General features: G+C 38.5%; 1 protein-coding gene across 4 annotated transcripts in view; it reads right to left on the bottom strand.

The window, feature by feature from the left end:
• cnksr2a (connector enhancer of kinase suppressor of Ras 2a) overlaps positions 1–26815 on the bottom strand; it is a 92531-nt gene that overhangs the window by 56921 nt on the left and 8795 nt on the right. For all 4 annotated transcript variants that reach the window (XM_041967561.1, XM_041967563.1, XM_041967560.1 and 1 more), the window contains exons 2-8: positions 18607–18770; positions 17835–18037; positions 8008–8095; positions 7553–7594; positions 3952–4071; positions 2047–2106; positions 1661–1729 (exon numbers count right to left, since the gene is read on the bottom strand). In XM_041967561.1, coding sequence (XP_041823495.1) covers positions 1661–1729; positions 2047–2106; positions 3952–4071; positions 7553–7594; positions 8008–8095; positions 17835–18037; positions 18607–18770 — 746 coding nt within the window. The remainder of the gene's footprint in view (positions 1–1660; positions 1730–2046; positions 2107–3951; positions 4072–7552; positions 7595–8007; positions 8096–17834; positions 18038–18606; positions 18771–26815) is intronic.

The following is a 26815-nucleotide window of genomic DNA, read 5'->3' as shown; positions in this document are numbered from 1 at the left end:
TTTCTATTCACGCTGTACACCTCAGACTTCCAGTACAACTCTGAGTTCTGTCATCTGCAGAAATACTCTGATGACTCAGCAGTTGTTGGGTGTATCAGTGATGGACAAGAAGCAGAGTACAGAGAACTGGTCGGTCAGTTTGTGAAATGGTGCGGTGACAATCATCTCATCTTGAATACCAAGAAAACAAAGGAGATGATTGTTGACTTCAGGAGGAACAAGAACACACATAGAAGTGTTTTCATCATGGGAGAGGAGGTGGAGGTGGTGGTGGAGGAATACAAGTACCTTGGAGTTCAGCTGGACAACAGACTTGAGTGGAAAAGCAACACTGAGTACATTTACAAGAAAGGTCAGAGCAGACTCTACTTCTTAAGGAAGCTGAGATCTTTTAACGTCTGCACCAAAATGTTGCAAATGTTCTACAGGTCTGTTGTTGAAAGTGCAATCAGCTTTGCAGCAATCTGCTGGGGCAGCGGCATCAGAACCAGAGACTTGAAAAGAATTAACAAACTGATCAAGAAAGCTGGTTCTGTGCTTGGAGTAACTCTGGAGCCGCTGGAGTTGATCATCAAAAAAAGAATTCTGTACAAGCTGACGAAGATAATGGAAGATCCTTCACACCCTCTACACAACGCCGTGACGAAACAACAGAGTGTGTTCAGTGGGAGGCTTGTTCAAGTCCGATGCAAGACAGAGAGATACAGAAGATCCTTCCTTCCAGCAGCTATCAGGCTGAAGAACAAAGCCCTTAATTAATTAATGTGATTGTTTAAAAAAAAAAAAAAAAAAAAAAAAAAAAAAAAATACTACTACTACAATATTGAATTTCCCTTTGGGATTAATAAAGTATTTTTCATTCATTTCATTCATTATATATACACACACACACATATATATATATATATATATATATATATATATATATATATATATATATATATATTTTAATCTTGTATGGTACATTTTGTATAGGTACATATTTTATTTAGTTATTATTCCTATATATTGTGTTTTGCATTAATAAAATCTTAACATGTGGACAAATTTGGAGTAAAGTTGTCTTGCATGGAAATTAATTGTCGCCAGCTTAGTTTTCAAATGCAAATTAGTGATCTTACTGTCAAAGCATGGGGATATAGAGCCACCTTATGGAATGATTACTATAAAAAGCAAAAGCCAAATGAAATGACTAAAATTTGAGAATAATTCCCACCAATAGAGAATGTACTGGTAGGGTGTGTAAGTTTGAATTATTCTGATCCAAATCTTACTTTCTAATTGTTTTCAGTGATTATTTTATTGACAAAAAATAGTTACCCCTGATTAAACTCTAATAAATAAATAAATTTAAAAAATAATTACTAGCCGGTCTTTTGAGTGACTCATTGAAAGGAGCGGCTCCCTTAAAGGAGCCATAAATCCCATCTTTAATCCGTACTCCATGAGCTGCGTCATCCACCACGGGGATAACTTTTTTTTTTTTTTAATCTGTTAAGAAAATTCATCTGTTATGTACATAGACAGGATCAGAACAGATGAAATAGCCTTCAGTTTTTAGTTTTCATTTTACTATGATTTCAAAGCCATGAATAAACACACACATACACACACACTTATTTTTTTAGAGCATGCACAAACACTTGATAGGAAAGCCCACCACAGTCTGGTGATTGACTTGAATGACTTCATCTCCTGCGTGGATCTTCTTACAGCGATCAGCCGGAGACTACAGAGACAAAGAAGTCAGAGAGAATAAAAGACAACTATGAATCAATCACAGCTTATTGATCCCTGTGTGGCAGTGTAGAGAAGGTTCACAGCAATGATCACGATGAGTCATCAATATGGAATTTTACAGGCTGTTGTGGAAACAAATGCTTCAGATTTGTTGATATTCTGGGCATGAATCCATTTCGTTTTTTGTTTGTTTTTTTTTGTTTTGTTTTTTTTTTTTGCAGCCCCAGGTTTTGTGGGGAATCGAAAGATAAAGCAACTGTCTGCTGGTGTGTGAATGTGCATTAAATAGGATTATAAATCTCTCACCCCTTCAGTGGTTCCTGTGATCACATGGAGGCCATCATAAGTTGACTTGATGTACATCCCCTGATGGACAGAAGAGAGAGCATAGAAGATGAAATATTGCACCGCACCAGCCAAACTCATTTAAAGGGTTTTTCTAGTGTGAAAAACAGCGACAAGCACTCAGAGCCTGGCAGTGCTTTTTGGCTCACTGTCAGGTTGAAAAACAAGTTATGGCCTCACTAAGCTCAAACCAGATGGGACTGAGTGTTTCTGCAGGATGCTGTGGTGGCAGTGCTAGTTAAGTGTTGACTTAAACTTACACCACCATCACAGCTCAAATACCATCCATTCACCATCCCTGCTCCTCACAAACATCCGACCACAGCCCAGGTTTCTCATGTGTCTGCTGCTGAGCTCTAACCTGAACTGATGTTCACTGTTTGTTTTTAACGCAGGTACTCTTTATTATCTCCTCCTAGACCAGGTCTTGTGACAGCCATTTTCACCAATTTAAGCACTGCACCTGACAAGTCTGAAATTTGCTGACCTGATGTAACACTGGTGTTACATCAGGTCGGTGGAGGGAGGATGAACTGTTGTTTTTCATTTCTTTTATTACTGCTATATTACCCATATTACCATCCAGATCCCAAGTCTGTTTTTTAATGTGTAAACCTTTACTTTGATTAGCACAAATGGGTTGCAAAAGGACTATGATCAGCTCAAAAATGAGCATTTCCTGGGTTAACACCTAATTTCATACTTCTTTATTGCTGCCATGACAGTGGGGATGATCCATTTCATAATTCTGTTTTTATTATTCACAATTCAGTTTGATGCACTGAGTTTAATAAACATCTTGAGTTGAGGCATGGGTGTTTAAACAACTCACCAGTTTGCTGAAAACAACCTTTCCTAACAAAGTATATTAATCTATTATGAAGGAAATGAGAATTAACCCATCATCGAAACAACATCTTCGGTTCTGGCAGCACACAACAGCGGAGGCACAACAGCAAAGCAACCAAATGTAAAACTGAATATTATTTTCAGGTATTTTAAAAATTCCTGACTAGATCAAATCCAAATAAAAGTTTTTGTTTTTTAATTATGAAACTATAAATCAGTGCAGCTGGCTCAGAAAACTACGTTGCGTAATGGACGGTGTGTCACTCATGCATACTATTTTCAGATAGCGTTCTAGTGCCCTCTTTTTATTTCCTTCCATTAAAGTTATTCAAATGCTGCATGCACAACCTTAACACACTGCATTTTACAGTATTTTAGTTATTGCTAAAAATACTGGATTTATTGCTGGAAAGATTTTGGATTCACTATTTATATTCTTTATCTTTTTTTTTTCTCTTGGGGCCTATAGTCTCATTTATGCTCTACAGTTAATACACATATGGACAAGGTCTTCTGCATGTCTTCTGCATCCTTTACATGAGTATTTTCATTATTAAAGAGTTTGCAGATGTGCAGCCAGATGTAGTTAATGGAGTAGTACAACTCTAAACCACAGTAACAGTGTTTCACAGTGAAAGATAGAAAGAAGAACAAGAAGTTGGGATGTAATGGCCACGCAGACCACCGCCGTCTCCTGCCCTGCCTGGTTTTATGTCCGTCATCTCCTCCACCATCACCATGTTAGCTATTGTTTGAAAGTGACATCTGAAATTGGATGTGAACTCTAAAATCTCCACTTCCCCCTAGTGGATATATAGTCTAACAATCACGCCAATGTGATGGACACATGTATGTAAGCAGAGATGTTTGACAACATTTAACATGGAGGTACCTGTTATACATAAAGGGAACATAAAAGAGCTTTAAAAAGGTGACACATAATACAACAAAGTGCCACAGAAAGAAGAAAAAAGGAGGAGGTGACAACAACTCCAGCCAGACAAAGGAAAACATTACCAGGCCTTCAGATTGTTTGACGTTGGTGAGATGAACCAGCTCGAGGTGAGCCGACTGCGACACCAACGGGTCCGATGACACGCACACAATGTGCTCGCACACCTCCGACAGAGTCTTACACTGCAGAGAAGAAGAAAAACTCATTTGTTGGTGGTGTTTCTTATGACTTTTTTTAATATGTGAGAACTTTAAGACTAATATTTCTCTTCATTATTTATATATGTTTTATCTATATAGTACAAACTGTATTACACAACAGTATCGGTGCCTTAAACAAAGGGGTGGATGTATTCCAGCAGTCACAATCTGTTTTCTTTTGTTTGAGTTTTTAGTTAAAGCTACTACAAAAATCAATAAACCTTAATTACAAATATATCTTTGTTTATTTCAGAGATATCTGTAAAATAAATATCAACCAATTTTACTGAGGAAATTTAATTGTGGTCCCCATGAGTATAACATTTTCTTGGCAGAGACAACACTGCTGCGTTCATCTGTCAACACTTCCAAACAATATTTCCCTGGAAGACAGAGGCTGAAATAACAAACTGCTGACTGTATTTTTGGATGATTTCCATTAGATGTTCCCTAATTTTTTTCAAGAAAGTTTCAACAATGAACTCGTGTTGGAAACCTATTATAGATTTGCACTTCCAGTTATTCTTCTTCTTACCTGTAAAAAGTCAGCCCATCTTATGCTTAATGTGTCATTTTGCTGAATAAATCTCAGTGACTGAGTCTCTACAGCCCTGCTGGCACCGTAGCCCATCCTGCTTCTTAGTCCCTGATGAATTAAACTCAAAGGTCCACCTCACAGCAGATGTGTTGATTTGTCATAACAGTGTAAGACTGGGTGAAACTAATCACATTAACGATGGCTCCGGTCCAGCAATTACCAATGCCATTAGTCACACCTGTGTTTGACAACTCAAAATGGCTGCTGAGATAAAGGTCAATTTTCAGGAAGCATACGTTGCAGATAACCTATTTTAAAACTGTGACTCACCTCTATTGTACCATACTAGAGGACTGGACTATTATTGTACCAAAAAGTCTAAAAATATTACAAGAAAAGGTTTGTGTTTTTGTAAGTCAGCAGAGTGTGTGTTTTAAATGTCACGCTAAATATACAGTCATATGACAAAGTTGGGACAACTTACTCCTGTTTTGGACTCAAAGATTTTCTGTATCAGAACAAGAAATAAAACAGCCATCCGGTCCTAAGATTATGTAAATAACAACCCAGTATTTCACCATATGAATATTCATTTAAGAAAAACTAAGCAAAAACTACCAAATATGTCCACCCTCACTGCTTACAGTGGAATTAATCAGGTCACTAACAGCCAGGTGCTGCTCATCAAATACGTTTGAGTAATTGATCATCAGCAGGTGTGAACAAATCTCTAAAAGTAGAAGTTTCTGTAATTTGCTGGTCTGCAGAATTCAGGTGTGTGTTTACAAAATGACAAGGAGGAAAGACATCAGCAATGATGTTGCCCATTAATCTGGGGTTAGAGGGATTTTCCAAACAGTTTATGGTGCTTTTCCATATGGTATCAGTATTTGGTTTTTTCATTGACTGGTGCCAAAACTGACCTCTACCTTTTTGGGTTTGACTTCAGTTTTAGCTCCAAGTGTGCCGAGCCAATACTATACTGGTCAGACAGCCATCACCTATGGGGTTAAACAACTCTAGCTGCACACACCAACAGACTCGCTTGTTCAGTGAGGCACTTTTAACCTCTCTGCTGGGAAATTAACATGATTTACAGCTATTTGAGTGAATAGATAACTAATTCAGTCTTACGATCACCGGCAGCGGATATTTAAGCTCCAGAACAAAAAGCGAAATTCAGTGGAACAACCACTCTGCACTCATTTATACTCCTCATTTTGATAAAATGTCATCTGAATCATTATATTGTAATAAACACACACACGACAAAGTCATGCATCTTGTCTGCGTCATCATAGCTTCACACAGAAAAACACCAGATTCCGCCCACATTAAGATGGCACTGTCTGTAATGGAATTCAAAGCCAGGGAAAGATGCTCTGAGTTGTACCGGATGGTACCGTGTAATTGAAGAGCACTGAAAAAGTAAATGACAGTGTCAGTTCCAGACAATGGAAAACCATAAAAGAAAAGCACATGGAAACCATATGGTACCATGAAATGGAAAAACACCATTAGAGTCCATCATTCTACACAGAGAGAACTCATTCACAAGTCGAAAACGTTCAACATACTTGTTGAGCTTCACAGGAATGGACATCCCAGCAGGTTCACCTCAAGGTTAAAGGTCATGATAGTACATTTATAAAAAGACTGCACAAGTACGACTTGTTTGGAAGTGTTGCAAGCAGAAAGCCTTCTCTAAAGAGAAAATGGCAGTTCTGTTGCAGGTGTGTTGCTGGGTTTGGGATCCTGTTGCATGATCCAGTTCCAGCCAAGCTTTATGTATTAGACAGATGGTCTCACACTGGACTCCACAAAACTTTGGTATGAAGAGGTCATGGTTGACTCAATGACCGCAGGGTGCTCAGCTCCTCTAAATGCAAAACTCACCAAAATCATCAGCCTTCCACCACCGTACTTGAAAGTTTGTATGTGGTGTTTATGTTTATGTTGATGTGATGTGTTTGGTTTTCTCCAAACGTTCTGCTGTACATTAACATCTCCACTTTGACCTAATCTACCCAAAGAAGATGCTACAAGAAGTACATTGTACTAGACTTCTGGAGCATTGGCTACAAAGATCTTGTACTTTATTCAGATCCACCTTTTTATAAAACAAAGCCAGAATAATTAAAAGTCAAAGTTAAAAAACGGAGTTAAATGCTATTGCAAGACTGTTGGAGAGCTGTGTATAAACCAATTCCTCAACTCCTTCAACTGAAGCAACCACACTGCTCAGGAAAGTTCTCCAGTTATTGTTGCTGCAAGCTGTCATATTATTTGGTATAGTTTGTTATTTACTGCATCTGGATTTTATCTTAGTTTTTAAATAAATATTAAGAATTTTATGTCATTTACTGTTTATATGCAGTTGTATTTACCTCATTTTTAGACTCATTAAGGACAAGGACTTTTTTATTTCCTGATTCAAAAAACTAAGTTAAAAGAGAGTGTAATTTCTTTTTCAGATACGTGTATGTTGATATAAAGTTTAAAATGATTACAACTGTTAAATATATTGGTTTCTAGTAACTGAAAAGACAAAATCTGAAAATCAGAGTGAGGATGTAAACAGTGTGTAAGATGTTGACAGTCAGGACTCTTCCTCCCTTAGATTGAATAAATTGCAGTAAAAGTAAAATGAAGAACATCCTCAAACATTGCCTACAACAATTTCTTTCTATGTAAACAAACAACAACTTTGAAGAGAGTCAGGCTGGCTGTTTTCTAGCTTTAAGCTAAGCTATGCTAATCACATTCAGCTGTAGCTCCCAGCTTAACACACAAACATGACAATGTTGTCGATATGCAGATTCTTCATTTACAAAGCTACTGGAAACACCATTAAAAGTATATTTTCAGGGAGTATGAGGGGATTGAGACAAATAAGCGACAGCTGGCTAAGGAAGAGGAACTCACCACATGAAGGATTTTGTTCTCGGTCTCAAACACCGTACAGTCCTGAGGGAAAAGAGAAATTTATTGTAGCACAAGCAGAACATGCTGTCTTGCACACATTCACCATCTCAGGCTGCTACAGTATCTCTGTAAGCTGTCTGGGCCTCACATTTCTGAACCCCAACCACCTGCACAATCTAACCCCTCACAGATAAAAACACACCCACACAAACAGACACATTCATCTTTTATTTATACACACATCAGTCATACAAAAGACAGACTGTAAAGGACATAAATAGCAAAGAATTGAGTCTCTCTCAAAGATGTAGACTCTAAGGCTGCTGCATCACACCCACACACCACTCTTAGGGGGATATGTCAACCCACAGCAGCTCCCCTCAGCCTCGCACTTCAAGTGGAGGAGAATAAAAGCTATCAGCCTTCAAAACGCACACACAAACAATTCCACACACCTGCTGTACAATGGTGGTGAGCTCCAGGCAGAGCTGAATGACATTATTTCGGGTTACAGAGTAGTCTGCCACTGCAGCAAAGGGAGACCTGGGAGGAAAAGATAACACAGCAGTATGTCTTATAATGTTTCTGCTGCATTAGATGTTGTGCAGAGAAGATGGACAGGAGCATTGTTGGAGGGAGGGGAGGATGGAACGCCACAGACATCGAGTTTACACCAACACTAATGTGAGAATCCTTTCAGTCACTGAGACATTTCCATAATATTTTAAGCAATATTACGGTTTCTATTTTCTTTTTTTTTTTTTTTTAGTTCAGAAATATTAAAAAGAAAAGGTAAAGGAAAAAAAGCCAAGGTAAGAGTTTTAATTAGCATTTAGACCCTTTGGCAAATATCACACACTTCAAACACACTTTAAAGGCAGTCTTAACTTATTAAGGTCTTTAAGGGATTTTTATTCCATTCGTCTTGCAAAAGGCTTTTTGTTTTGTGAAATTCTTGGACTGGCTGATTATCTGAGGTCCTTCCACAGATGTGTGGTTCATAAAAAACTTTTGACCTTGCCCATCTATGGATTTTGAGGTGTGTTTATGCAATTTTTTCTATAAAAGACGTAATTTTTTCAAGCTTGTAGCAATAGAAAACAGATAGCTGAATACACACTGCTATTTTCTTCCAGCTTTTTCCTGATTGACAGACTTTCATTATTTTCATATTCAAACTGGCTAATAACAGAGACCTCCAGCATGCATAGGGTGGTTAGCAGAAAAATTAGAACCTCCAGGTCTGAGGCATGATTACCCACTCCAGCGAACAGAATCCTCAAGCTGTGTGTAGATTCATGGCTTGACCTTCCTCTTGTGTTAGTTTTCTGTTACCATCTCTTGTGGTAATGGTTCGGTTTTGACCCGCCATCTATCAGTTATCTATCATCCAGTTTCCTTTCTTTTTTATCTCTTGGTTATCTTGTTAGGCTTCCTTATTCATGAAAATATTGATTTGAATGCTTTTGGTGTGGGACTCCGGGTCATTTTTTAGTCAGTATGACCCTTAATTTTACCTAAAAAGATGGTAAAATGAACCTCAAGGGAATCATATAAATAAATAAAAGGTTGTTGCGTTACCGGACTATTACTGAGGAGCATTAGAACACATCTATTATTTGTTTAATTTATTTTCTTTTTAATATTATTAACTACAGTAACAGCTATGCTGTTGGTCAGTTTTGACTCATACACATTTGTTTCAAGAAGAAGGCCAAAAAGTGCTTTTTTTTTGCTATTTTTTTGTTTTGTTTTTTTCCAGCAATTTTGTTTCCTTCAGTTTCTCAAAGCAAGAGATCATGTTTAAAAACATATCTTGATGTCACTGACTTTTGACACAACAAACCTTGTGATTCCAGGGGTCATTTTGATGTCATTTGCTGACCTTCCTGGTGCATCATGAGATATTGACCTCCAACAGGTTTTACCATCTTTGGGTTTGAATCTCTCAGGTGTTGCAACTTCACTAATAGTAACCACCTCATCAGACTCATCAGATGTGTCTTCTGGATGATACTACACATTATCTTCCTCCTTATAAAGCCACTCATCTGTATGGCTTTGTTGCCCATTTTCAACAAAAGCTTAGTTCACTAAAAATGTTCTCGTTTTTTGCATAATGGAAACTGGAGATGTGCACTCTGCAAGTCACCAAATCTATACAGAACGCTGGACATGCCCAGCTTTGTTTGTTTGTGTGCAGGTATACAGGAAAACAACACAAAAAGAGAATCCTCTAAACCCCAAATGATTGGTAGAGGAGCAGGGTGTCAATGTGTTGGATGACAATGCACTTGTGATTTCACTTTTGGCTCTAATTCTAGCTTTATAATCTTATTTTTACAACTGGGTCAAAACCAACCCTAACACAAAGGTTATAAAGGTTAAAGGTTTTTGCTTTATTTTGGTGAAATGGAGGTTCCTCTTGACCATATTTATATGGTTCTTTTATTAATTTAATCTCTAAAAACAGGTCTGTGCCGATCCTAACACAAGAGGAAGGTTAAAACACACATAGGCAGAAATGTGATTGCATTCCTTTTAGCAAATGTTTAAAGCTGTGAATGAAACCTGGTCATCGTGAAGCCAAATGCATTTACACAAACCTGTTTCCCACTCTTATTTTTAGCACACATTCACTGCATCAGACATTTGAAAATAAATTATTCTTTGAATTTGCAGCTATGTTGGCATGATAAAGAAAAACAAAAGTCGGGAAGAAGTTCAGTTGCACCAGATATGAAACTTAGATACTTACCAAATCTGCTGAATGTAAAAAGCAAACAAAAGTGATAAACTTGGAAAGGTTAAAAAACTAATAATAAAGATGTGGGATTATCAAAGAGAGCAAATGCACTTCAGGTCATGGAAGAACAGCATCGAGGAAACAGCAATTTCTGCTTTATCTGGGATGGATGAATGCCTAGTCTGTCCGTACAGTATGCAGCCTTGCATGGAAATGATCAGGAAGCAGAGCAGTTTTGCTGTTTTCTTCTATGGTTTTTGGACACATGAAGCAGTGCATGAACCACTCATATGTCAACAGCTGATCTGTTTCGAAAGCTTCAATACCTCGATCTTCCATTAGCATCACACATTAACTAATTATGACTGTGGTAGAAAAGGTGTAGATTTAAAGGGGCTTAGAGGAGCTCTTGGATGCTGATTGTTGTAATAAGATTTTAGGAATCACTTCTATAAAGCTTTGATATTTACTTCATATGACCTTTCTCAACATTTTGAGCCTTGTGCCTATTTCTTGGGCCTCTACTCGAAAAAAAAAAAAAGGAGAAGCGAACACTTGTGAGATTTGTTAAGATGTGAAATTATCCGTTGGTCCATATGTGAAAAATAAATGAAAATGACACAAATGAAAAAGTTTTAGGCTTTCTCTAAAATAATAATAATAAAAAAGTCAAACACTCTCAGTATGAATACGAATAGATTTTTGGAATAATGGCGTTGAAGCTCTAAACCTCTATCATATCATCATACAATACGGCAACATCATCTCTGCAAGGCCCAACTGTAATAAGGTGAAACCGATCAAAATAGGGAGGTTTTAGTATGGACAGTTCAGGTAAGGTTTCCAAAATGGCCAAACCATTTGGGGAACCTCGGGTTTCAAAAGGTCAACTATGCTGCCATTAAATGTTAAAACACAAATTTAAATGAAAATTTAAAGTCTGACACTCATTCTGACATGCTCTCCTGTTGTTTCAGTATATCAGAACTGTACGCGACAACAATCAGTTATTTATGCTTCATGACTTTCTTCTGACAGAATTATTGAAAAATGTTCTTTGCATTTTATAATCGTCATGGTTACCACTAGGCATCTGTCACTGGGAGGTTGCCAAACATAAATCAAGCAGTTTTTTGTCATTGAAACACTTTTGTCAAGCGTCTGTCTTTGTGTATTTGTTTCGAAATGAGCGGAAACTAACACGACGCTCTCTTGTTGTTGGCAGTCGTTTTGCTCATATTTGCGGTGGCTTGTCAGGAAGTGGTACAGCTGGAAAGCTTAGTGGTAATTAAAACACTCAGACCTGAAAAGCCATCAATTTATGATCACCAGCAAGAAATGAAAGCAGAAAATTCACATATTTGTGAGACTTAAGGCAGAATGTTTGGCATTCGGAGAGAAAATCATCCAGTTTATGTTGCATTAACTAATTTCTACAGTTGTATACTTTTATTATATTCACATTTTGTGGTACATTTTGTCCATTTAACTGCTGTCGTTAATCACAATAACTATAAGTGCAAAAACTTCAAAATCATTTGGTGAAACTATTGACATGTAAAACTGGTGTTTTTAGAGACCATTTGGGAAACTGTAATCATGAAGAGCTTTCCTCTGAAAAATAATCTTAATTGTTAATAATATAAATATAAATGCATCCTAGCTGACAGGTTCGGAAGGCCTTTACCAGAGATATAAGTGTTGTTTATGCTCTCAGACTAAAAGAGAACAGTGAACAGGTGCATTAGTGAAAGTACATAGACAGCCCTATTATGAGTGCAACAGTTTTCACACCTCAAATGGACAACACATCATTTCAATCCAGGTTTTAGAAGCAACCAGACAAAGGTGGTGCACTTTTGGCTTGGCTATTTTTTTAAAAGCTGCTTTCTGTCAGACAAAAATACATTTTATGAGAAAAACTATTTACACCAGTTTGGATTTTTTGGGATTTGTTTCATACCGTTTTGCCACAGGCTTTGTCAGTTCCCAGTTTACTCAGTGTTCATGCTGCATGCCTGGACAGTTTCTACTTTTGCATGCACATTCTGCTGACAAATTTGTTTTTCTAAAAACCTATTTTTCTACAATACGAGGGTCTTTAAAAGCCTTTTTCTGTCCCAACAATGTTGATAAATTAAATCCAGCAACAGTTGAGGTGTGAACAAAGTGTTAGATATAAGGAGCATGCTGCAGCTAATGGGGTGCTAATGACTCCACAAACATTCACAAAAGGGAGTAAAAATATACAACGTAAAGTTAGCGCACAGTCATGACATAGATCATGTTTGCAAGAGAAACAGGCGCACTCGCTTCATTGTTCTAAAGACCCAGATAAAAATTCGGCCACAGCCTCTGGTGTATGATTTATGAGTGGTGTGTCTGATTTGGGTCATCAGTATTGAGGCTGACTGCTATATATACATGCAGGACCTAAGGCTATACAGACTGTTTGCTAACCACGATTCCAACCCTCAAAGATTTCTTTTTTTTTTTGTTTTTGTTTATTTTTTGTTGTTGTTTGTTTTGTTTTTATTCCAGGAATCAGGGCAGACAGTACAATGGAGATTTTTTTGAGATCCTAAAACTGTCAAGGTCAGAAATTCATACTTTTTTTTTCACTGCAAAATGAATAACCAAGGACTATTTTTGGCAAAGATACAATGGAGTTAATATGTTTGTTGACTTGTTCCCAAAGTGTACCACAAAAATCTGTCCAGATAAAGGAAAAAATAAGAAGTCTTGTCATACATTCAAGAAATACCATTATATTCAACTTTGCAAAAGCAAACTGGCAACTTATTGAGTTTTATTCACTAAAAAGAAAACAAAGACAAACAACTGGAGTTTATTTGTGGACTATATGTTGGTTCACTAAATCCATGACAATATTATCACACACTGCACTTTGGGAGACCTAACTTTTTCCTAAAACACCACCTCCATTACAAGGTCAAATTAATTTATTTTCATCTAGTTTTCTATATAGTTTGCTCCTCCTGTCTCAAACCCCTCCAAAGAGGCTGACTGGTCAACATATTTTTCAAAATGGCCAAATTGTGAAGTGGATGTTTTATTTTGATGATGTCACACTAGGATCAATCCAGGAAGGAATGTCCAGACTACAAATTAGAAGTTTTAAGATTTTGTCAACACAACATCCTCCATGCATTTACCAAATAATCAATTCATATGTATGTTTTAAAATGTGCACATAAAGAAGGAACGGAGAGCTGAAAGAAAAAAAGTAACTGTGAATGCTAATTTTAGTTGTCAAATTTAGACAAAACTGATCCTCTAATGACGTTAGAAACAGAAGAACCAGAGTGCTCTGAGCCTCTGCTCTTACTTTATACGTGAAAAGGCTGCAAAATGTCTTTTCAAATCATTTCCAGAACAACTAGATGATGCTGTAAATTTGCTGGCTGAGAGTTGAACCACTGCTGGTTTTCCCTTCTTCCCTCAGAGGTCTGATAACCAGCAATCAGTGTGAGATGAAAGTTCAGTCTTAAAATGCTTTATGCCAATTTGCTTCTGCTGTACACCTTCAGAGAGAAGTCATTCCGTGGGTAGTAATTCAACATATGTTAACCTTTTACCCAGTGTTAGGGGTCCATTAATGGATGCAAACATATTATTACAGCCTATTCTCTGGCTGCAGAAATAAATTCTAGAAGACAGGATTTCATGAGCGGTCTGACCATGTGCATGTTAAATTTACTCTTATGGCCTCGCACAGCTGGAAAATGCTCTTTTTCATATATTTTTGTTTGTTCACTATAAGTAAGAGACCTTGACAACATTAAAATATACTGTGTCAGGAGTTTGTCTCCTTTTTGTCAGTTGGCTTCTTACTGTTGAATCATTGTGCATGGGTGACAGTTGCATGTGCACTTGTATGAGTGTGTTTCAGTCCATGCTGATGTGGCTGCATGTCCTCGAGTCTGCATTTGCGCAAGCATGTGGGTGTCTCTATGCAACTGCAGCGCCATGCATTTATGTGTGTATGAGGTCTAGATGGCCTAAGGACAGGTGTGGGTGTCTGGCATTTGAAGAACTGATGTCAAAGACTTTCAGTTCTCCATCTTATACGTGTGCTGTGAGCAGAAGTCCATGTTGAGTCACGAATAAATAGAATAGATGGTTGAAGAGAGAGAAATGGTGAGATAAAGATCTGACAGTGCATTTCTCAAAAGATGTCAACAACTAGCGCCTGCAGGGGATGAGTTTATGTTGTGCTGAATGGAGCTTAGTTACACAAAAAGAACAAGAGAAGTAAGAAAATATTTTTTTTGCTCACAACTGCAATGTTAATGTTTTACAGGTTCTACCTAAAAGATCAATTAGACACCTGCAGCTGATTCAGAACTCGAGTCCTCACTAAGACCAAGAAAGTGGACCACATCAGTCCAGCTCTGAGGTCTTTACACTGGCTGCCTGTTCGTCAGAGGATAGACTTTAAAGTTCTGCTGCTGGTCTATAAAGCTCTGAATGGTTTAAGACCAACATACATCAGTGACCTCTTGACCCAGTATCAACCTACCAGAACCCTCAGGTCATCTGGATCCAGTTTCTTATCAGTTCCCAGAGTCAGAACCAGACATGGAGAAGCTGCATTCAGCTTCTATGCTCCACATGTCTGGAACAAACTCCCAGAAAGCCTCAGATCAGCTGAAACACTCAGTTTATTTAAATCCAAGTTAAAGTTAATAGTTAATCGAATAAACCCAAAAATAATCCGTTCACAGAAGAAGTTAGTTTTTTTCTTTTAGTAGGCCATTTCCACTCAATTAATTCTTAATCTACGGTTACCTCTAGATTACCTTTAAACCCACAACTTCAGACAGATTTCAGAACTTGGGTCAACGTCCTTCTTTGAGTACCGTCAATCTTAAAACAAGAGGTTTTAGTAAACAAATAAAATACCTTTTACAGACATGCTGTTTTAGGCAAGTTTCTGTATTTGAGTGTTTGAAATACTTTTATAATAAGAAATGATCCATGCGCCAGAAAAAAAAGTATGGATGTATACCAAAGTATCTGGAATTAAAAACTTACTATTGCTGTCTATGGCTGCAACGATTATTCAACGTTGTCGACAATAGTCGACAATGAAAATAGTCCATAACTAATTTACCCGTCGACTATTGTCGGCAAAAAAAGAGGGAAAAAAAACTACAGGGTGAAGCATCGTCTTCTTCCCTATCTCTACTGAGAGTTGCACAATGCACATGTGCAAAGAAAAAAAAAACTACAGAGTGAGACATCGTATTCTTTTCTTATCTCTGCTGAGGGTTGCACATGCGAAATACAGTCCGCCAGGGGAAAAATATGACGGCCAACAAGGGAATAGAACGATGGAAGAGGATGCCAAAAGTCTGAAATAACTTCACGTCAAACTTACAAAATAAATTAAATACATGTGAGATTTGTAAAGCGGACCTTGCGTACCACGAAAGTATGTCTGCAATTCTCGAACATTAAAGAGGAGGCACGTAGGACTTACATAACAACCTCATGTAAGATTTCAAAGCTGAAAGTGATATGAGATCCATTTAATAATGATGAGATACATAATCCGATTGGTTGACTAGTCGTTTTATAGTCGGTGACTAATCGACCATCAGAATAGTCATTAGTTGCAGCCTTATTGCTGTCATGGTACTCAGCAGAGTGATGTGAATCTGTAGATTTCAACCCTTGATAAAAGCCTGTATTAGCACCTGGAGAATGCCCCAGGTGCTAGTATGGTGAAAAGGGTGAGAAGTCTCTAGTAACCAGGAATCTGTCTAAATGCCACCGTGCAGATGAATGGCAGCAAGCACCCATTGAGATGGACCCAGTCCTGGTGGATAATTACTAGCGCCTGCTTGTTTGGCCTGGGAATTAGATCCAGCCACTGCAGTCTTTCCAGTCAGTGTCTTCTAATGGCTTTCGCTGGCTTCTTATGTCATTCATTCTTTACAGCACAAGCTAAACAACTGCACAGTCCCACCCTGCAAGAGTAAGCAATCATTCGTTACAGTGCCCTTAAAGTGGTTGCAGTGGATAATGTGCATGCTCTAACTGGGCCACAATGCCTGGAGACTTGGAAGTGAGAGTTTGAAACTACCAGCTAAACTGAATTCCTTCTGCATAAAATAGTAAAACTTTGGATTTGTTTGGATTATGTTTAAGGTGAGTAATGCATTGTTTCAACACTAGATGTGTTAAGTCATAAAACATGAAAACCCATTAAAGCACAATTAAATAACCTAAACCCCTGCTGACTCAAGTTGTCAGCATGTCAATTAATGAAAATTACTTATCACTTCAGGTGTAGCATCCCTGGTTTAAAGCAGTCTGCTTCTTCTAATATTTGAAATTTCCTGCTGTTTGTTTGTCTTATGTTTGTTTACTGCTGTAGACTTAATCACACGGCTTTCATGGGCCTTACATGTGAGACAATAAGAGGAGAGAGTCTTAGTCTAAGAGTTGGAACGAAGAGAAAGTGAGTACAAGTTGATGTGCGAAACATACCAGCACCTTCCTTTCCACCAAGGCAGAGCTGGTACCAGTGCAGAGCCAGATATTTCTGGGCATATTTTGAAAACTTGGAGAACCAATAACAGTGCATCTGGACTCATGTTTTGCCATTAAAGTGTAGCATTTCCTGGACTAGCCTCATGTGGGTGAAGCTACTGGACCGGCAATTCTGTAATGCACATGGTGACTTCCTGAGGTGGATATGTGTGTCATTAACTCCAAGGAAGGTATCAGTACACAGTGCACTCCATTTTCCAGCACTTTTATGAGAACAAGCTTATGCACTCATAATCTGAACAAAAAGGAGTTTTTTTTCTGAAATTATGCATCTTTTGTTTGATTTTAATGTATAATATCCTTCATTTTCACAATTAATCTTCAGGTATAGACAGTGAAAAATAAAATAAAATCAGTTATTATCATCAGGCATCTGAGATGAGAAAAAGGATGTGTTACTCTCATTAATATTTAAGCTAGAATAATATATGAGGTATCAACTATGCACTACCACACAATACTACTACTACTGCTCCAGTATCATCACAGACACATTTGATATGTGGAGTCATAAAGAACTATCTACAGCCACATTACGAACAAGGAGTCCTGCAACAGATGGTCTGACACCCACGGAGCCCTGATCTCTACATCATGTAGTCAGTCTGGGATATGCAGAGACCTAAATCCATACAAGATACACAAAATAACCAACCTGATGCATGTACCAAGGAGAACAGGAGATGTTTAAAAGGAAAGTATTGATTCGATTTAGGTTTCAGGTTCAACAATCCAATAAGTCTGACATAACCCTATCATACAACTGAGTCGAGTTGTCCAGTTACATAAACACTCAGTCTGCCAACATGGGAATGGTCTGATTTCTACCTGCTGTGAGTGCAGCCAGCGAAAAGGCAAAGCTGAATTCATTCTGACTTAAAACCGCACATCTTCCCACTTGAAAAAGACTGGATGTTTGCAGAGGATGAATTTAGAGTTAAGAGAAGGTATAACCTGTCCAGCCAGGCCAGCAAGCTCTTGGCAGCAGTGATGAGGTCAACCACAGAGGTCAGCAGATCATTTGGGAGCCTCCGTGAGCTCCTGCTCTCAGACTGGCTGCTTCGACGGCGGCCGGAGATGAAATTCTGCAGGTTCTTGGCCGAGGCGCCAAGTTTGTGAGCCAGAGTCCTGACGCTCTCTGTCTCCAGACCTGAGTTCTAGAGGTAAACACAGACAAGAACTCAGGTTAGCATCAGGGAATTAAACGCAGTGAGTACATGTTATTTATGTACATATGTACCACATCCTCTGAAGGACATAACAAAATGTGTCTATTGTATTATTTTAGATTGTCTTTCATGCTTGAAATCTTTATTTAATGATAAAAAAAAGATGTAAAAAGATGTCACTGTCAACATGAATCATTCATAGTCAAATAGTCTGAATTATTAAAGAGTGCAGTTAAACTAATGATGATTATGATGATGTTTAACAGAATTTCAATTATCAAGTGAGTCTCTTAAATCCTGTTAATCAATGAACACTGATCAAGAAGAATGTGGTTATTCCACTTTATATTTATGATATGATTTCCCACATTCTTAAAAATAAGGCTTTTTTATTTTATTTTAGGATAGTGATATTTGAGAAATAAAAGGAAACTAACAGCCAGAAGTTTGTTCATTTGTGCACTTAAGCAAATAGTCATACATTAGGACTATCGATGTAGGTGGCTAATGAGAGTCAGGCACTGCACTAGTCTACAAAACAAACACATAAAACTCACCAGAGCACAGAGCAAGTCAACAGCCTCCAGAATGAGCTCCTGGTGCCCGATACGAGAGACGCCCAACTCCTCGAGCTCGGCGTGGCTAATCCTCAGCAGCCGCTCTCCACACACACCTCCGCGCTCAAACACACTAACATATTGCTGCAAGCAGTCGTCCAGACCTGAAACAGACACTGACAATGAGCAGTTTTCCTCTAAAGTGATCCAAGTACATAAAAGGGTAAATGGGACTTGGTCAGCATACTGGATTTTTCTCATAACTACAAATTTCTGTTGCCTTTACAAAAGGAAAGGGTAACTTCACCTCTATGGTTTAGAGAATACTTTTAGTTTAAATACAGAAGTGGGTTTTTATACCTAAACGAGTATTCATCATGTAGATTACCACCAAAGTAGAGAGAACAGCCACTTTCTCATTTCCTACCACCGGCTGCCAGGTATAGCATTAAAATGGAAATTCAGCAATAAACAAATAGAAAACAAAAAAGATCCCATTCAGTGTTTTAATTCATCCATCTCTTTTTTTAAATGACAGATTTTGGGCTGCACTCCAAAATTACTAATAAGATTTTTGTTATCATATTTTCACTGGTGGTTTTCCTCATAAACGTTTGCCCATAGGGAGGGAATATTTCTTAAGTTTGAACAGAGAAATAAAGTTTTAAACCGCTGATTATTTGAGTTTGTTCCAAGTAACACAACAGCAGCTGGGTCATGGCTTTGACATGTTCAAGCTTTCAGCTTTGCACATTCAGCTCTTTAAAAACTTGTGCAGAATTAGGTACATTTTCAGCTTGTGTTCAGAAATACTTCAGGGCCACAAACAGCTTTTCAGTATTCAGGTTGCAAATGTGTCACTTTGACACTTCTTTTAATGTGCAATCAGACTGAATTAAAGGTAGAACATTTCTACATAAATGGTCTATTTTCTTCTGTGATAGCAATAAAGAAACTGCTGTGTTTACATCTTTGAAAGTGAATAGAAGAATTGAGTTTATTTTGAACAACTGTAAAATAAGACCTCCAGACATTGGCTTGTTTTCATTTCTTCCTTTAAAGAGCAAAAAAAAGAACACAGTAAACTTTAAGCCTGGCTTACAGTAGTTTTTATCCTACCTGGGAGAAGAATGTCGTTATATTCTTGTCTGATATAGGATTTTAGTTGCATAACAATCTTGGGTCTGTTTTGTCATATTTTGCTTTTGTATTATGTCACAAATAATACAAAACTCTGGATTAGAGGCAGCTAAGTCCAACAGTGCTGTTGAAATAGATAAAATTCAAATATTCATGACTGTCTTTGAAAAAGAAAACATCTGTATTTTGTTTCTAAAACTTGTTGATTCAGAATTGATGGTGCATTTCCAGATGTGCATGTTGTCAGTTTCATAGGTACCAATGCAATTCATACCATCACAAATGTCAAGGTGGATGGTTCCAAAGCTCATATAATGATTTCCATGTCAAAATCATGTCTGTCTTTTTTTTTTTTTTTTTTTTTTTTTTTAAAATTTTCTTGTCCAGCATCGTTGCAAACAGAATGATTGTCTGGCTGCTGTCTGGTGCTGGGCAATTTTACTCTATCAAGCAGGGATTTATACTACATGTATAAAGTCCCTCTTGATGACATGAAAAACTTTATTAAATCAGACTCTTAATGCTGGACTCGACCGGAGGGGACAGAGAGAGAGAGAGATAGAAAAGAAAGTAGAGAGAAGAGGGAGGGGAGAGAGAGGGACAGAAAGGGTGTGGGGAGTGCGGGTGGGGACTTAAAACATTATACAGAAAACCATGTAATCCATACTACTTGCAACATATATAGCTAAGATCATCCTGGCCAGTAGGTCATTACACAACTAGTTGATAATAGTAACAATAATAATAATCACAATAATAGTAATAATAATAATAGTAGTAGTAATAATAATAAGAGTAAGAGTAATAATAATAATAAGAACAGAAATAATAAAAAAAAAAGAAAAAAAAATATGATAATAGATATAAGTGAAACTGCTGTATTCAAGAACACGCGCAGAGAAACCTGTGTGGATATGCTGGAGAACTCGGCCACATGGCGACGCAAAGACTGTGTGGAGACGTTCAGGAAGGAGTGACCATGCAGAGTGATCATGCAGATGCCACCTCACTTGAACAGAGGCCAGAGTCAGGCCAGCGGTCCCGAGACCCAGGCCACCAGCCCCCCCGTAGGCTACAGATCCCGACCGGTCCACAGAGACGACCACTCGCCCGCCCAGGAAGGCAGCAGCAGGAGACCCCAGCAGGAGCCGCCCCGCGGACACAGGGCACCGGCCCCGGCAGGCCGAGGCCAGCAGTCCCCGACCCCCCCGGGCACCGCCCGCCCGGGACAGACGGGGCAGAGGGCCCGGGCCCAGGAGCGCAGGGACACCCCCCACCCCCACAGGCCAAGGGCCAGCACACCACCCGGGGGGACCCGGCCCGCCCAGACGGCCACCGCCAGAGGCCAGCCCCACACCCCAGCGCCCAGCCGCACACCCCGAGAACCAGTCCTGCCCCCCCCCCCAGACCAACACACACAAACACACACACTCTCCTTCCACTCCTCCATTCATCCTCCCACACATACACCATCCAACCCTTACATACTCTGTCCTCCCACACACACACACCATCCTTCCACCATCCATCCTTCCACACACACACCATCCTTCCACCATCCATCCTCCCACACACTCACCATCCTTCCACCATACACTCTCCCACACCTACCCCATCCTCCCACACACACATCATCCCTCCACCACTCATCCTCCCACACATACACCATCCTCAACCTTCACACCTCCCACACACACACACACACACCATCCTTCCACTACCCATCCTCCCACACATACATCATTCTCCTACACATACACCGTCCTCCCTCTCCTACACCAAACATCCACCTTCACGTACCCCATCCTCCCACACACACACACACCACCCCTCCATCACCCACTCTCCCAAACATACACCACTCCCCCACACACACACCATCCTCCCTCCCATACACCATCCATCCTCCTGCACACACACCATTCTTCCACCATCCATCCTCCCACACACTCCCCCTCCCTGCACCATACATTCTCCCACACATACCCCATCCTCCCCCACATACATCATCCCTCCACCATTCATCCTCCCACACCCACACCACCCCCCCTCCCACACACCACACATCCACCTCCACACACCCCACCCTCCCACACACACACACCATCCCTCCACCACCCATCCCCCCACACACACACCACTCCCCCCCCCCCCCCCCCCCCCCCACATACACACACACACACAAACAAACACCATCCCCCCACCACCATCCTCCCGCCACCCCACGCCGCGGGGGGACAGCCCCAGCCATGTCTGTCTTTAATGCAGTGCCACATAGGGGCAACAAAAGACTGGAAAAAACATTTGACTAATTAGGGTAAATTGTCAACAGGTCATTGGGTATAAAGAAGAGCACCTTAGCAAGGCAAATCTAGGAAGTAAAGATGGACAGAGATTCAGCAGTTACCTAAATACAACTAGATATTGTGGCCCAATTTCAAAGATTGTGAGTAATCTGTAACATAACATCCAACGATTCAGAGATCCTGTAAACATCTTTGTGTGTAAGAGACAGAAAACCATTAAATTCAGTGCCCATGATTTTCTCACATCCTGTTTCGGGCATGCTAGAGCTTCCATATATGTACTGAGAAGTAGCATTACAGTACTTTTCACAGTATACAGAAAACTATTAAAACCAATGGTTACCTGGCCACAAGCAAATTTCTGTAAGACTCTCTGGAATTCCTTGCTTCAAATTAATTTCTTATTTCAATCTGAAGGCTCAAAGGACCAAAATGGACTTGTGTTTCGATAGGATAGAGCATGAATTCACTTAACCACAAGAATATATGATGTGGGGCTTTAAATGTTGCCTGAAAATAAAACCTCAATTTTCAACAAAGTTCTGCGAGAGTCATTTTATAACATTTTTGTTTAAGTTACTTCACAACCTTTTTAAGATTCCCACCATTAAACAACACAAGACTGTACAGCAAAGTTAGGTACAAGTTCCTCTGGGCGATCCATTTAGCACAAAAGTCACATTAATTATTTACAAAGGAGAACAGAGGGACCGTTATCTGACAAAAAGGAAACAATAAAAACTTTTTTTAGTTAGTTTAATTTGGTTTGATTCTCAGCTTATAAAATCTGAGAAATTGCTGTCATTCTTAGTTACATTTGAATGTCAAATCAAAATAAGGGAAGTTATGTACTGTTCATGTTGGGTTCTTGAACTTTATAGTGCACAGCTTCTACGTCTTAATCTTTAGGTGAACTGAATGAACTTTTTTTTGTTTGTTTGGTTTTTTTTCTGTCCGAAGCTACAGTAACAACACTGCATTATAGTATTTCGAAGATTTTACAGTGTCTGTAGAAATAAAGTGGTCTACTGTTAGCACAATTTAAGAGTCTGTGTACTGCACATCCCAGAGCCTATAAAGGACCCAAAACAAATGCTGAACCTAAAACAGGAGTAGAGGGCAGTAACGGCTGGGCAATCCAGTCGATTCACGTTGGATTCTAGTCTCTGCTGGATTGTGTAATGTCTGTGAGTTTGTGTGGGATTGTCTCTCTAGATTTACTAGTGCAGGAGTGTGCATGTAGGTTGGTGTGTGCATTGTTTCAATGTGTGCATGTGTGCGTGTGTGCCTGTGTTTGTTTGGCCAGAGTGTGTTTGCTGAGTCAAAGGAAAGCAGATCAAGACAGAGCAGTTCGGCTGCAGCCCCTGACTCCCAAAACAATAAGCGTATCCAACTTCTAGCCTCTTAACAAACAGGCAGTTGCAAAAGACACACATTTACACACACCTCCGAGGAATAAGCATTGATTTCCCCTGCTCCACGTCCCAGCTTTATAATACACTCATCTATCATAACCTCACTAACAAAGATGGAGGGAAAGGCAGAGTGGGAAGAAAGCAGAGGAAGGAAGGGTTGAAAAAAGAGGAAAAAGTGGCAAGAATGAGTAAAAAACAAACTCAGAAGCCAGCTGCTAAATTGCTTACAAACCAATTCACACACACACACAAAATTCCTTCTTTCATCAGTAACGAGCAAATGGTATTTGCCTGCTCATGCACACTCCCTCCTTATCCTCTCCTTCGCTTACACTAAATCTGAAGTCTAAATGAAGCATTTAGTCTCAGAAAACCACATATCGAGATAGGAAAAAAACATAGCCGCAGGCTAAAATCCTTCAAAATTAAAAAACATTTTCTTTTTACCATTGAAAATGCAGCTCCTGTGGCCTTGAAAAGGCTAGCAATCTATTCTGATAAGACATTGCCTTTTGATCATTTTTACTGTTTGGGCGAAACTCAACATACTGACTCCACTATCTGGACCTCAAAACACCTCAAGTCAATGAATGATATCTCTGCTCACAGCCTCCACGGACAGGCATGAAAGGACTTGATAAGAATAGACATCAACCTCCTCAAACGTGGTCTTTGCTTTAATGTTCAGGTCACTTGAGGTACATATCCTGCAGGCTCTCAGGATTTGCAATAAAATAGAGTTTGATCACAGTGGTAGCACATGTTTAAATATTCAATATTTAAGTATCTTTAAATTGTTTTACAGCTATTTAATATTTCTAAGACTGGAAGTAGATGGAAGAGTTAGACTGATTAGGGAAGAATTTATCATGTGAAGGACAAAATACATTAACTACAAATACATAAATAAAAATAATACAATAAACACAAATGAATAAATAAAAAAAAATAGTATTAATATTAAATTATATATTTTGGTAATGAAAGCCACATTGTATATTAGGTTTTGTGATTTTTATTCCACAAAATTTTAGGTCATTGTCAACATCGCTTAAGCTACTGTTTCACTTTGGTTACTGGTTTTTGCATTTTGTTTCTTGTTGTTAAATCAGTGGCATCCTAAATGTTAAAATAATCTAGAAAACATGCATTTGCAAATACATGTAAATATGTAAGAATGCATATATTTTGTACATGCTAATACAAATAAATTACCAAAATAAAGAGTGGTGCAATGTTTTAACTGCACCACCTCCGTTTCATAACCAAAATGCATTTTTATTATTTATTGTATTTATTTTTGTGTCTTTAATTTATTTGTGTATTCATAAAACAGCAATACTGTGTTCATAAGTTAACCCTTTATTTATAATTATGTAAAAACTAAATAATTGTAGTAAAAAGTAAGAGAGAAGAGACTGAAATAAAGCAAAATACAATATTAAATTAATGACAATAAATAAATAAATAATTTTTTTTTCAATGCAAAACTGATGCTGTCATAAGATTCACCTCTTTAAACTAAACACACACACAAAAACCAAAAAAAGTGTATGCATCAAAGGATTTGCCTGCAAACTTTCCTTTGTCAGTTACCACAGTCCTGCAAGTTTTAGATGCTTCCCTGTTTCAACACACCTGATTCAGATGGATATGTCACTGAGCAGGACTTAATAAGCTGTCAGATCCATTTAATTTGAATCACCCCTGCTCTGAGTCACGGCCATAAGACAGCTATGGGGTCAGTCTGGGACAGTGGCTGGAACTGATTACATTGTTTATACAAGTAAATGTCATCATGGGCTGCTCAAAATGTAACTAGACTTTGTATTGTGACACTAAAAGAATGTTAAATCCAATTGCTGAATTTTTCAAATAAACTAAACAGAAACTCAACCAACATATATCCCAAATTATAAAAGCCCTTCACAAATCAGAAATAGTTTTTAAATGCAGCTTACATGGTAATGAAGAAGTATTTGGCTATTTAAACATTAACATGACTCTTGCAAGGCTCTTTAAAATAATACCTTACTGGTTACTTTTAAAAATCATGTTATGTCCCTCTAACCTAATATATGTGCAGCATTTCGTTATTATTCAGTTCAGTTCAATTTAAAAGGCATATGGCACATCTTCTAAAGAAAAAAAACTGAAACTTGTGTTTTAATGAGAGGTGATGGCAGCAGATTCTTAATAAGAGTGAAAGAAATGAAGCGGATTAAAACAATGTTGGCTTTCACATGCTGAGTGTTACTATTGCTGAAAGAGGCAATGAGAGGCACAGAAGCAGAAGAGGAAAATATACACTGAGTGGCAAAAGTTCAGTGATAATCAGCATCGCTTATCACCGGCAGAGAGGGAGAGCATGAATGCCCTGAATACTGATGATTCAAATTGTAAGTGGCATCAGCAAGCACAGACGCCCACGCTGTATGAAACAGCGAAGCAGTGCCACATAGTTGATATACATACAGCATAACGACAGCTCTGTAGGATTCATTCTTCATCAGCTGTGAAATAATAAGTAATGCTTTTAGCTGTACTTATAGTGGGAAAACAAATTATCCACTACTACCTAGCCTGAATTGTCCATTAGCTTTTACTTCTAACCTTTAAAACATTGCATTTAGAGGAAACCATTTTAACCAGGACAGACACTTTCTAACAGCCTTATGGCACACATTAATTTTATTCAATTTACAACCCAGAAATTTGCAGGAGACAGGAATTGCACAGATAAACACGACGGAGTAGCAGTGCAACAACAACAGCAAGTTCTTTTTAAAAGAGCGAGAAATATCCAAACCTATTCCCATGCCCATGCATGCAGCTCAGAGTGGCACCATCTACTCTGCATTATGGCATCTCTCCTTGTCTCTTCACCACAAAGAAAAGCATGAGAAATGTTGTTTGTTCTTTTCAGCTGTTCTATCATCTTTTACTTTTGATGAAGTTGCATGTCCATTTCTTGAGGTATTCAAAATCCCTTACCTACTTCGCTCTTACTACCCTAGAAATTAGCATTCATGCCACAAACTAATTTTCCAACTGCTAATCATTCGACTTTTAGCTCATTTCTAAACAGTTTCTACTAAGATTTTTTGTTGTGTTTTGTTTTTATTATATGAGTGAGAGCTGACAGTTTATGCTTCTTATTGGCAGAGCTGTTCCACAGTCTGTAAATATCTGTTTGCACCTGTAGAACTGTGCTAATCTAGCTGCTAATTTTGGTCACTTCTAAAACTGTGCTAAAGTACCATGTTTGGGACGTATTTTGTCTAAAACTATTCAGGTTTCAGCTCAAATGATTCTATAAATTGACACAAGATCACTGTAGAAGTTTGT

The sequence above is a fragment of the Melanotaenia boesemani genome, chromosome 18, assembly GCF_017639745.1.
Source record: "Melanotaenia boesemani isolate fMelBoe1 chromosome 18, fMelBoe1.pri, whole genome shotgun sequence".
NCBI classification, from domain to species: Eukaryota; Metazoa; Chordata; class Actinopteri; order Atheriniformes; family Melanotaeniidae; genus Melanotaenia; species Melanotaenia boesemani.
Note: the sequence above shows the minus strand (reverse complement) of the source record. Positions and strands in the feature narration are given on the sequence as shown.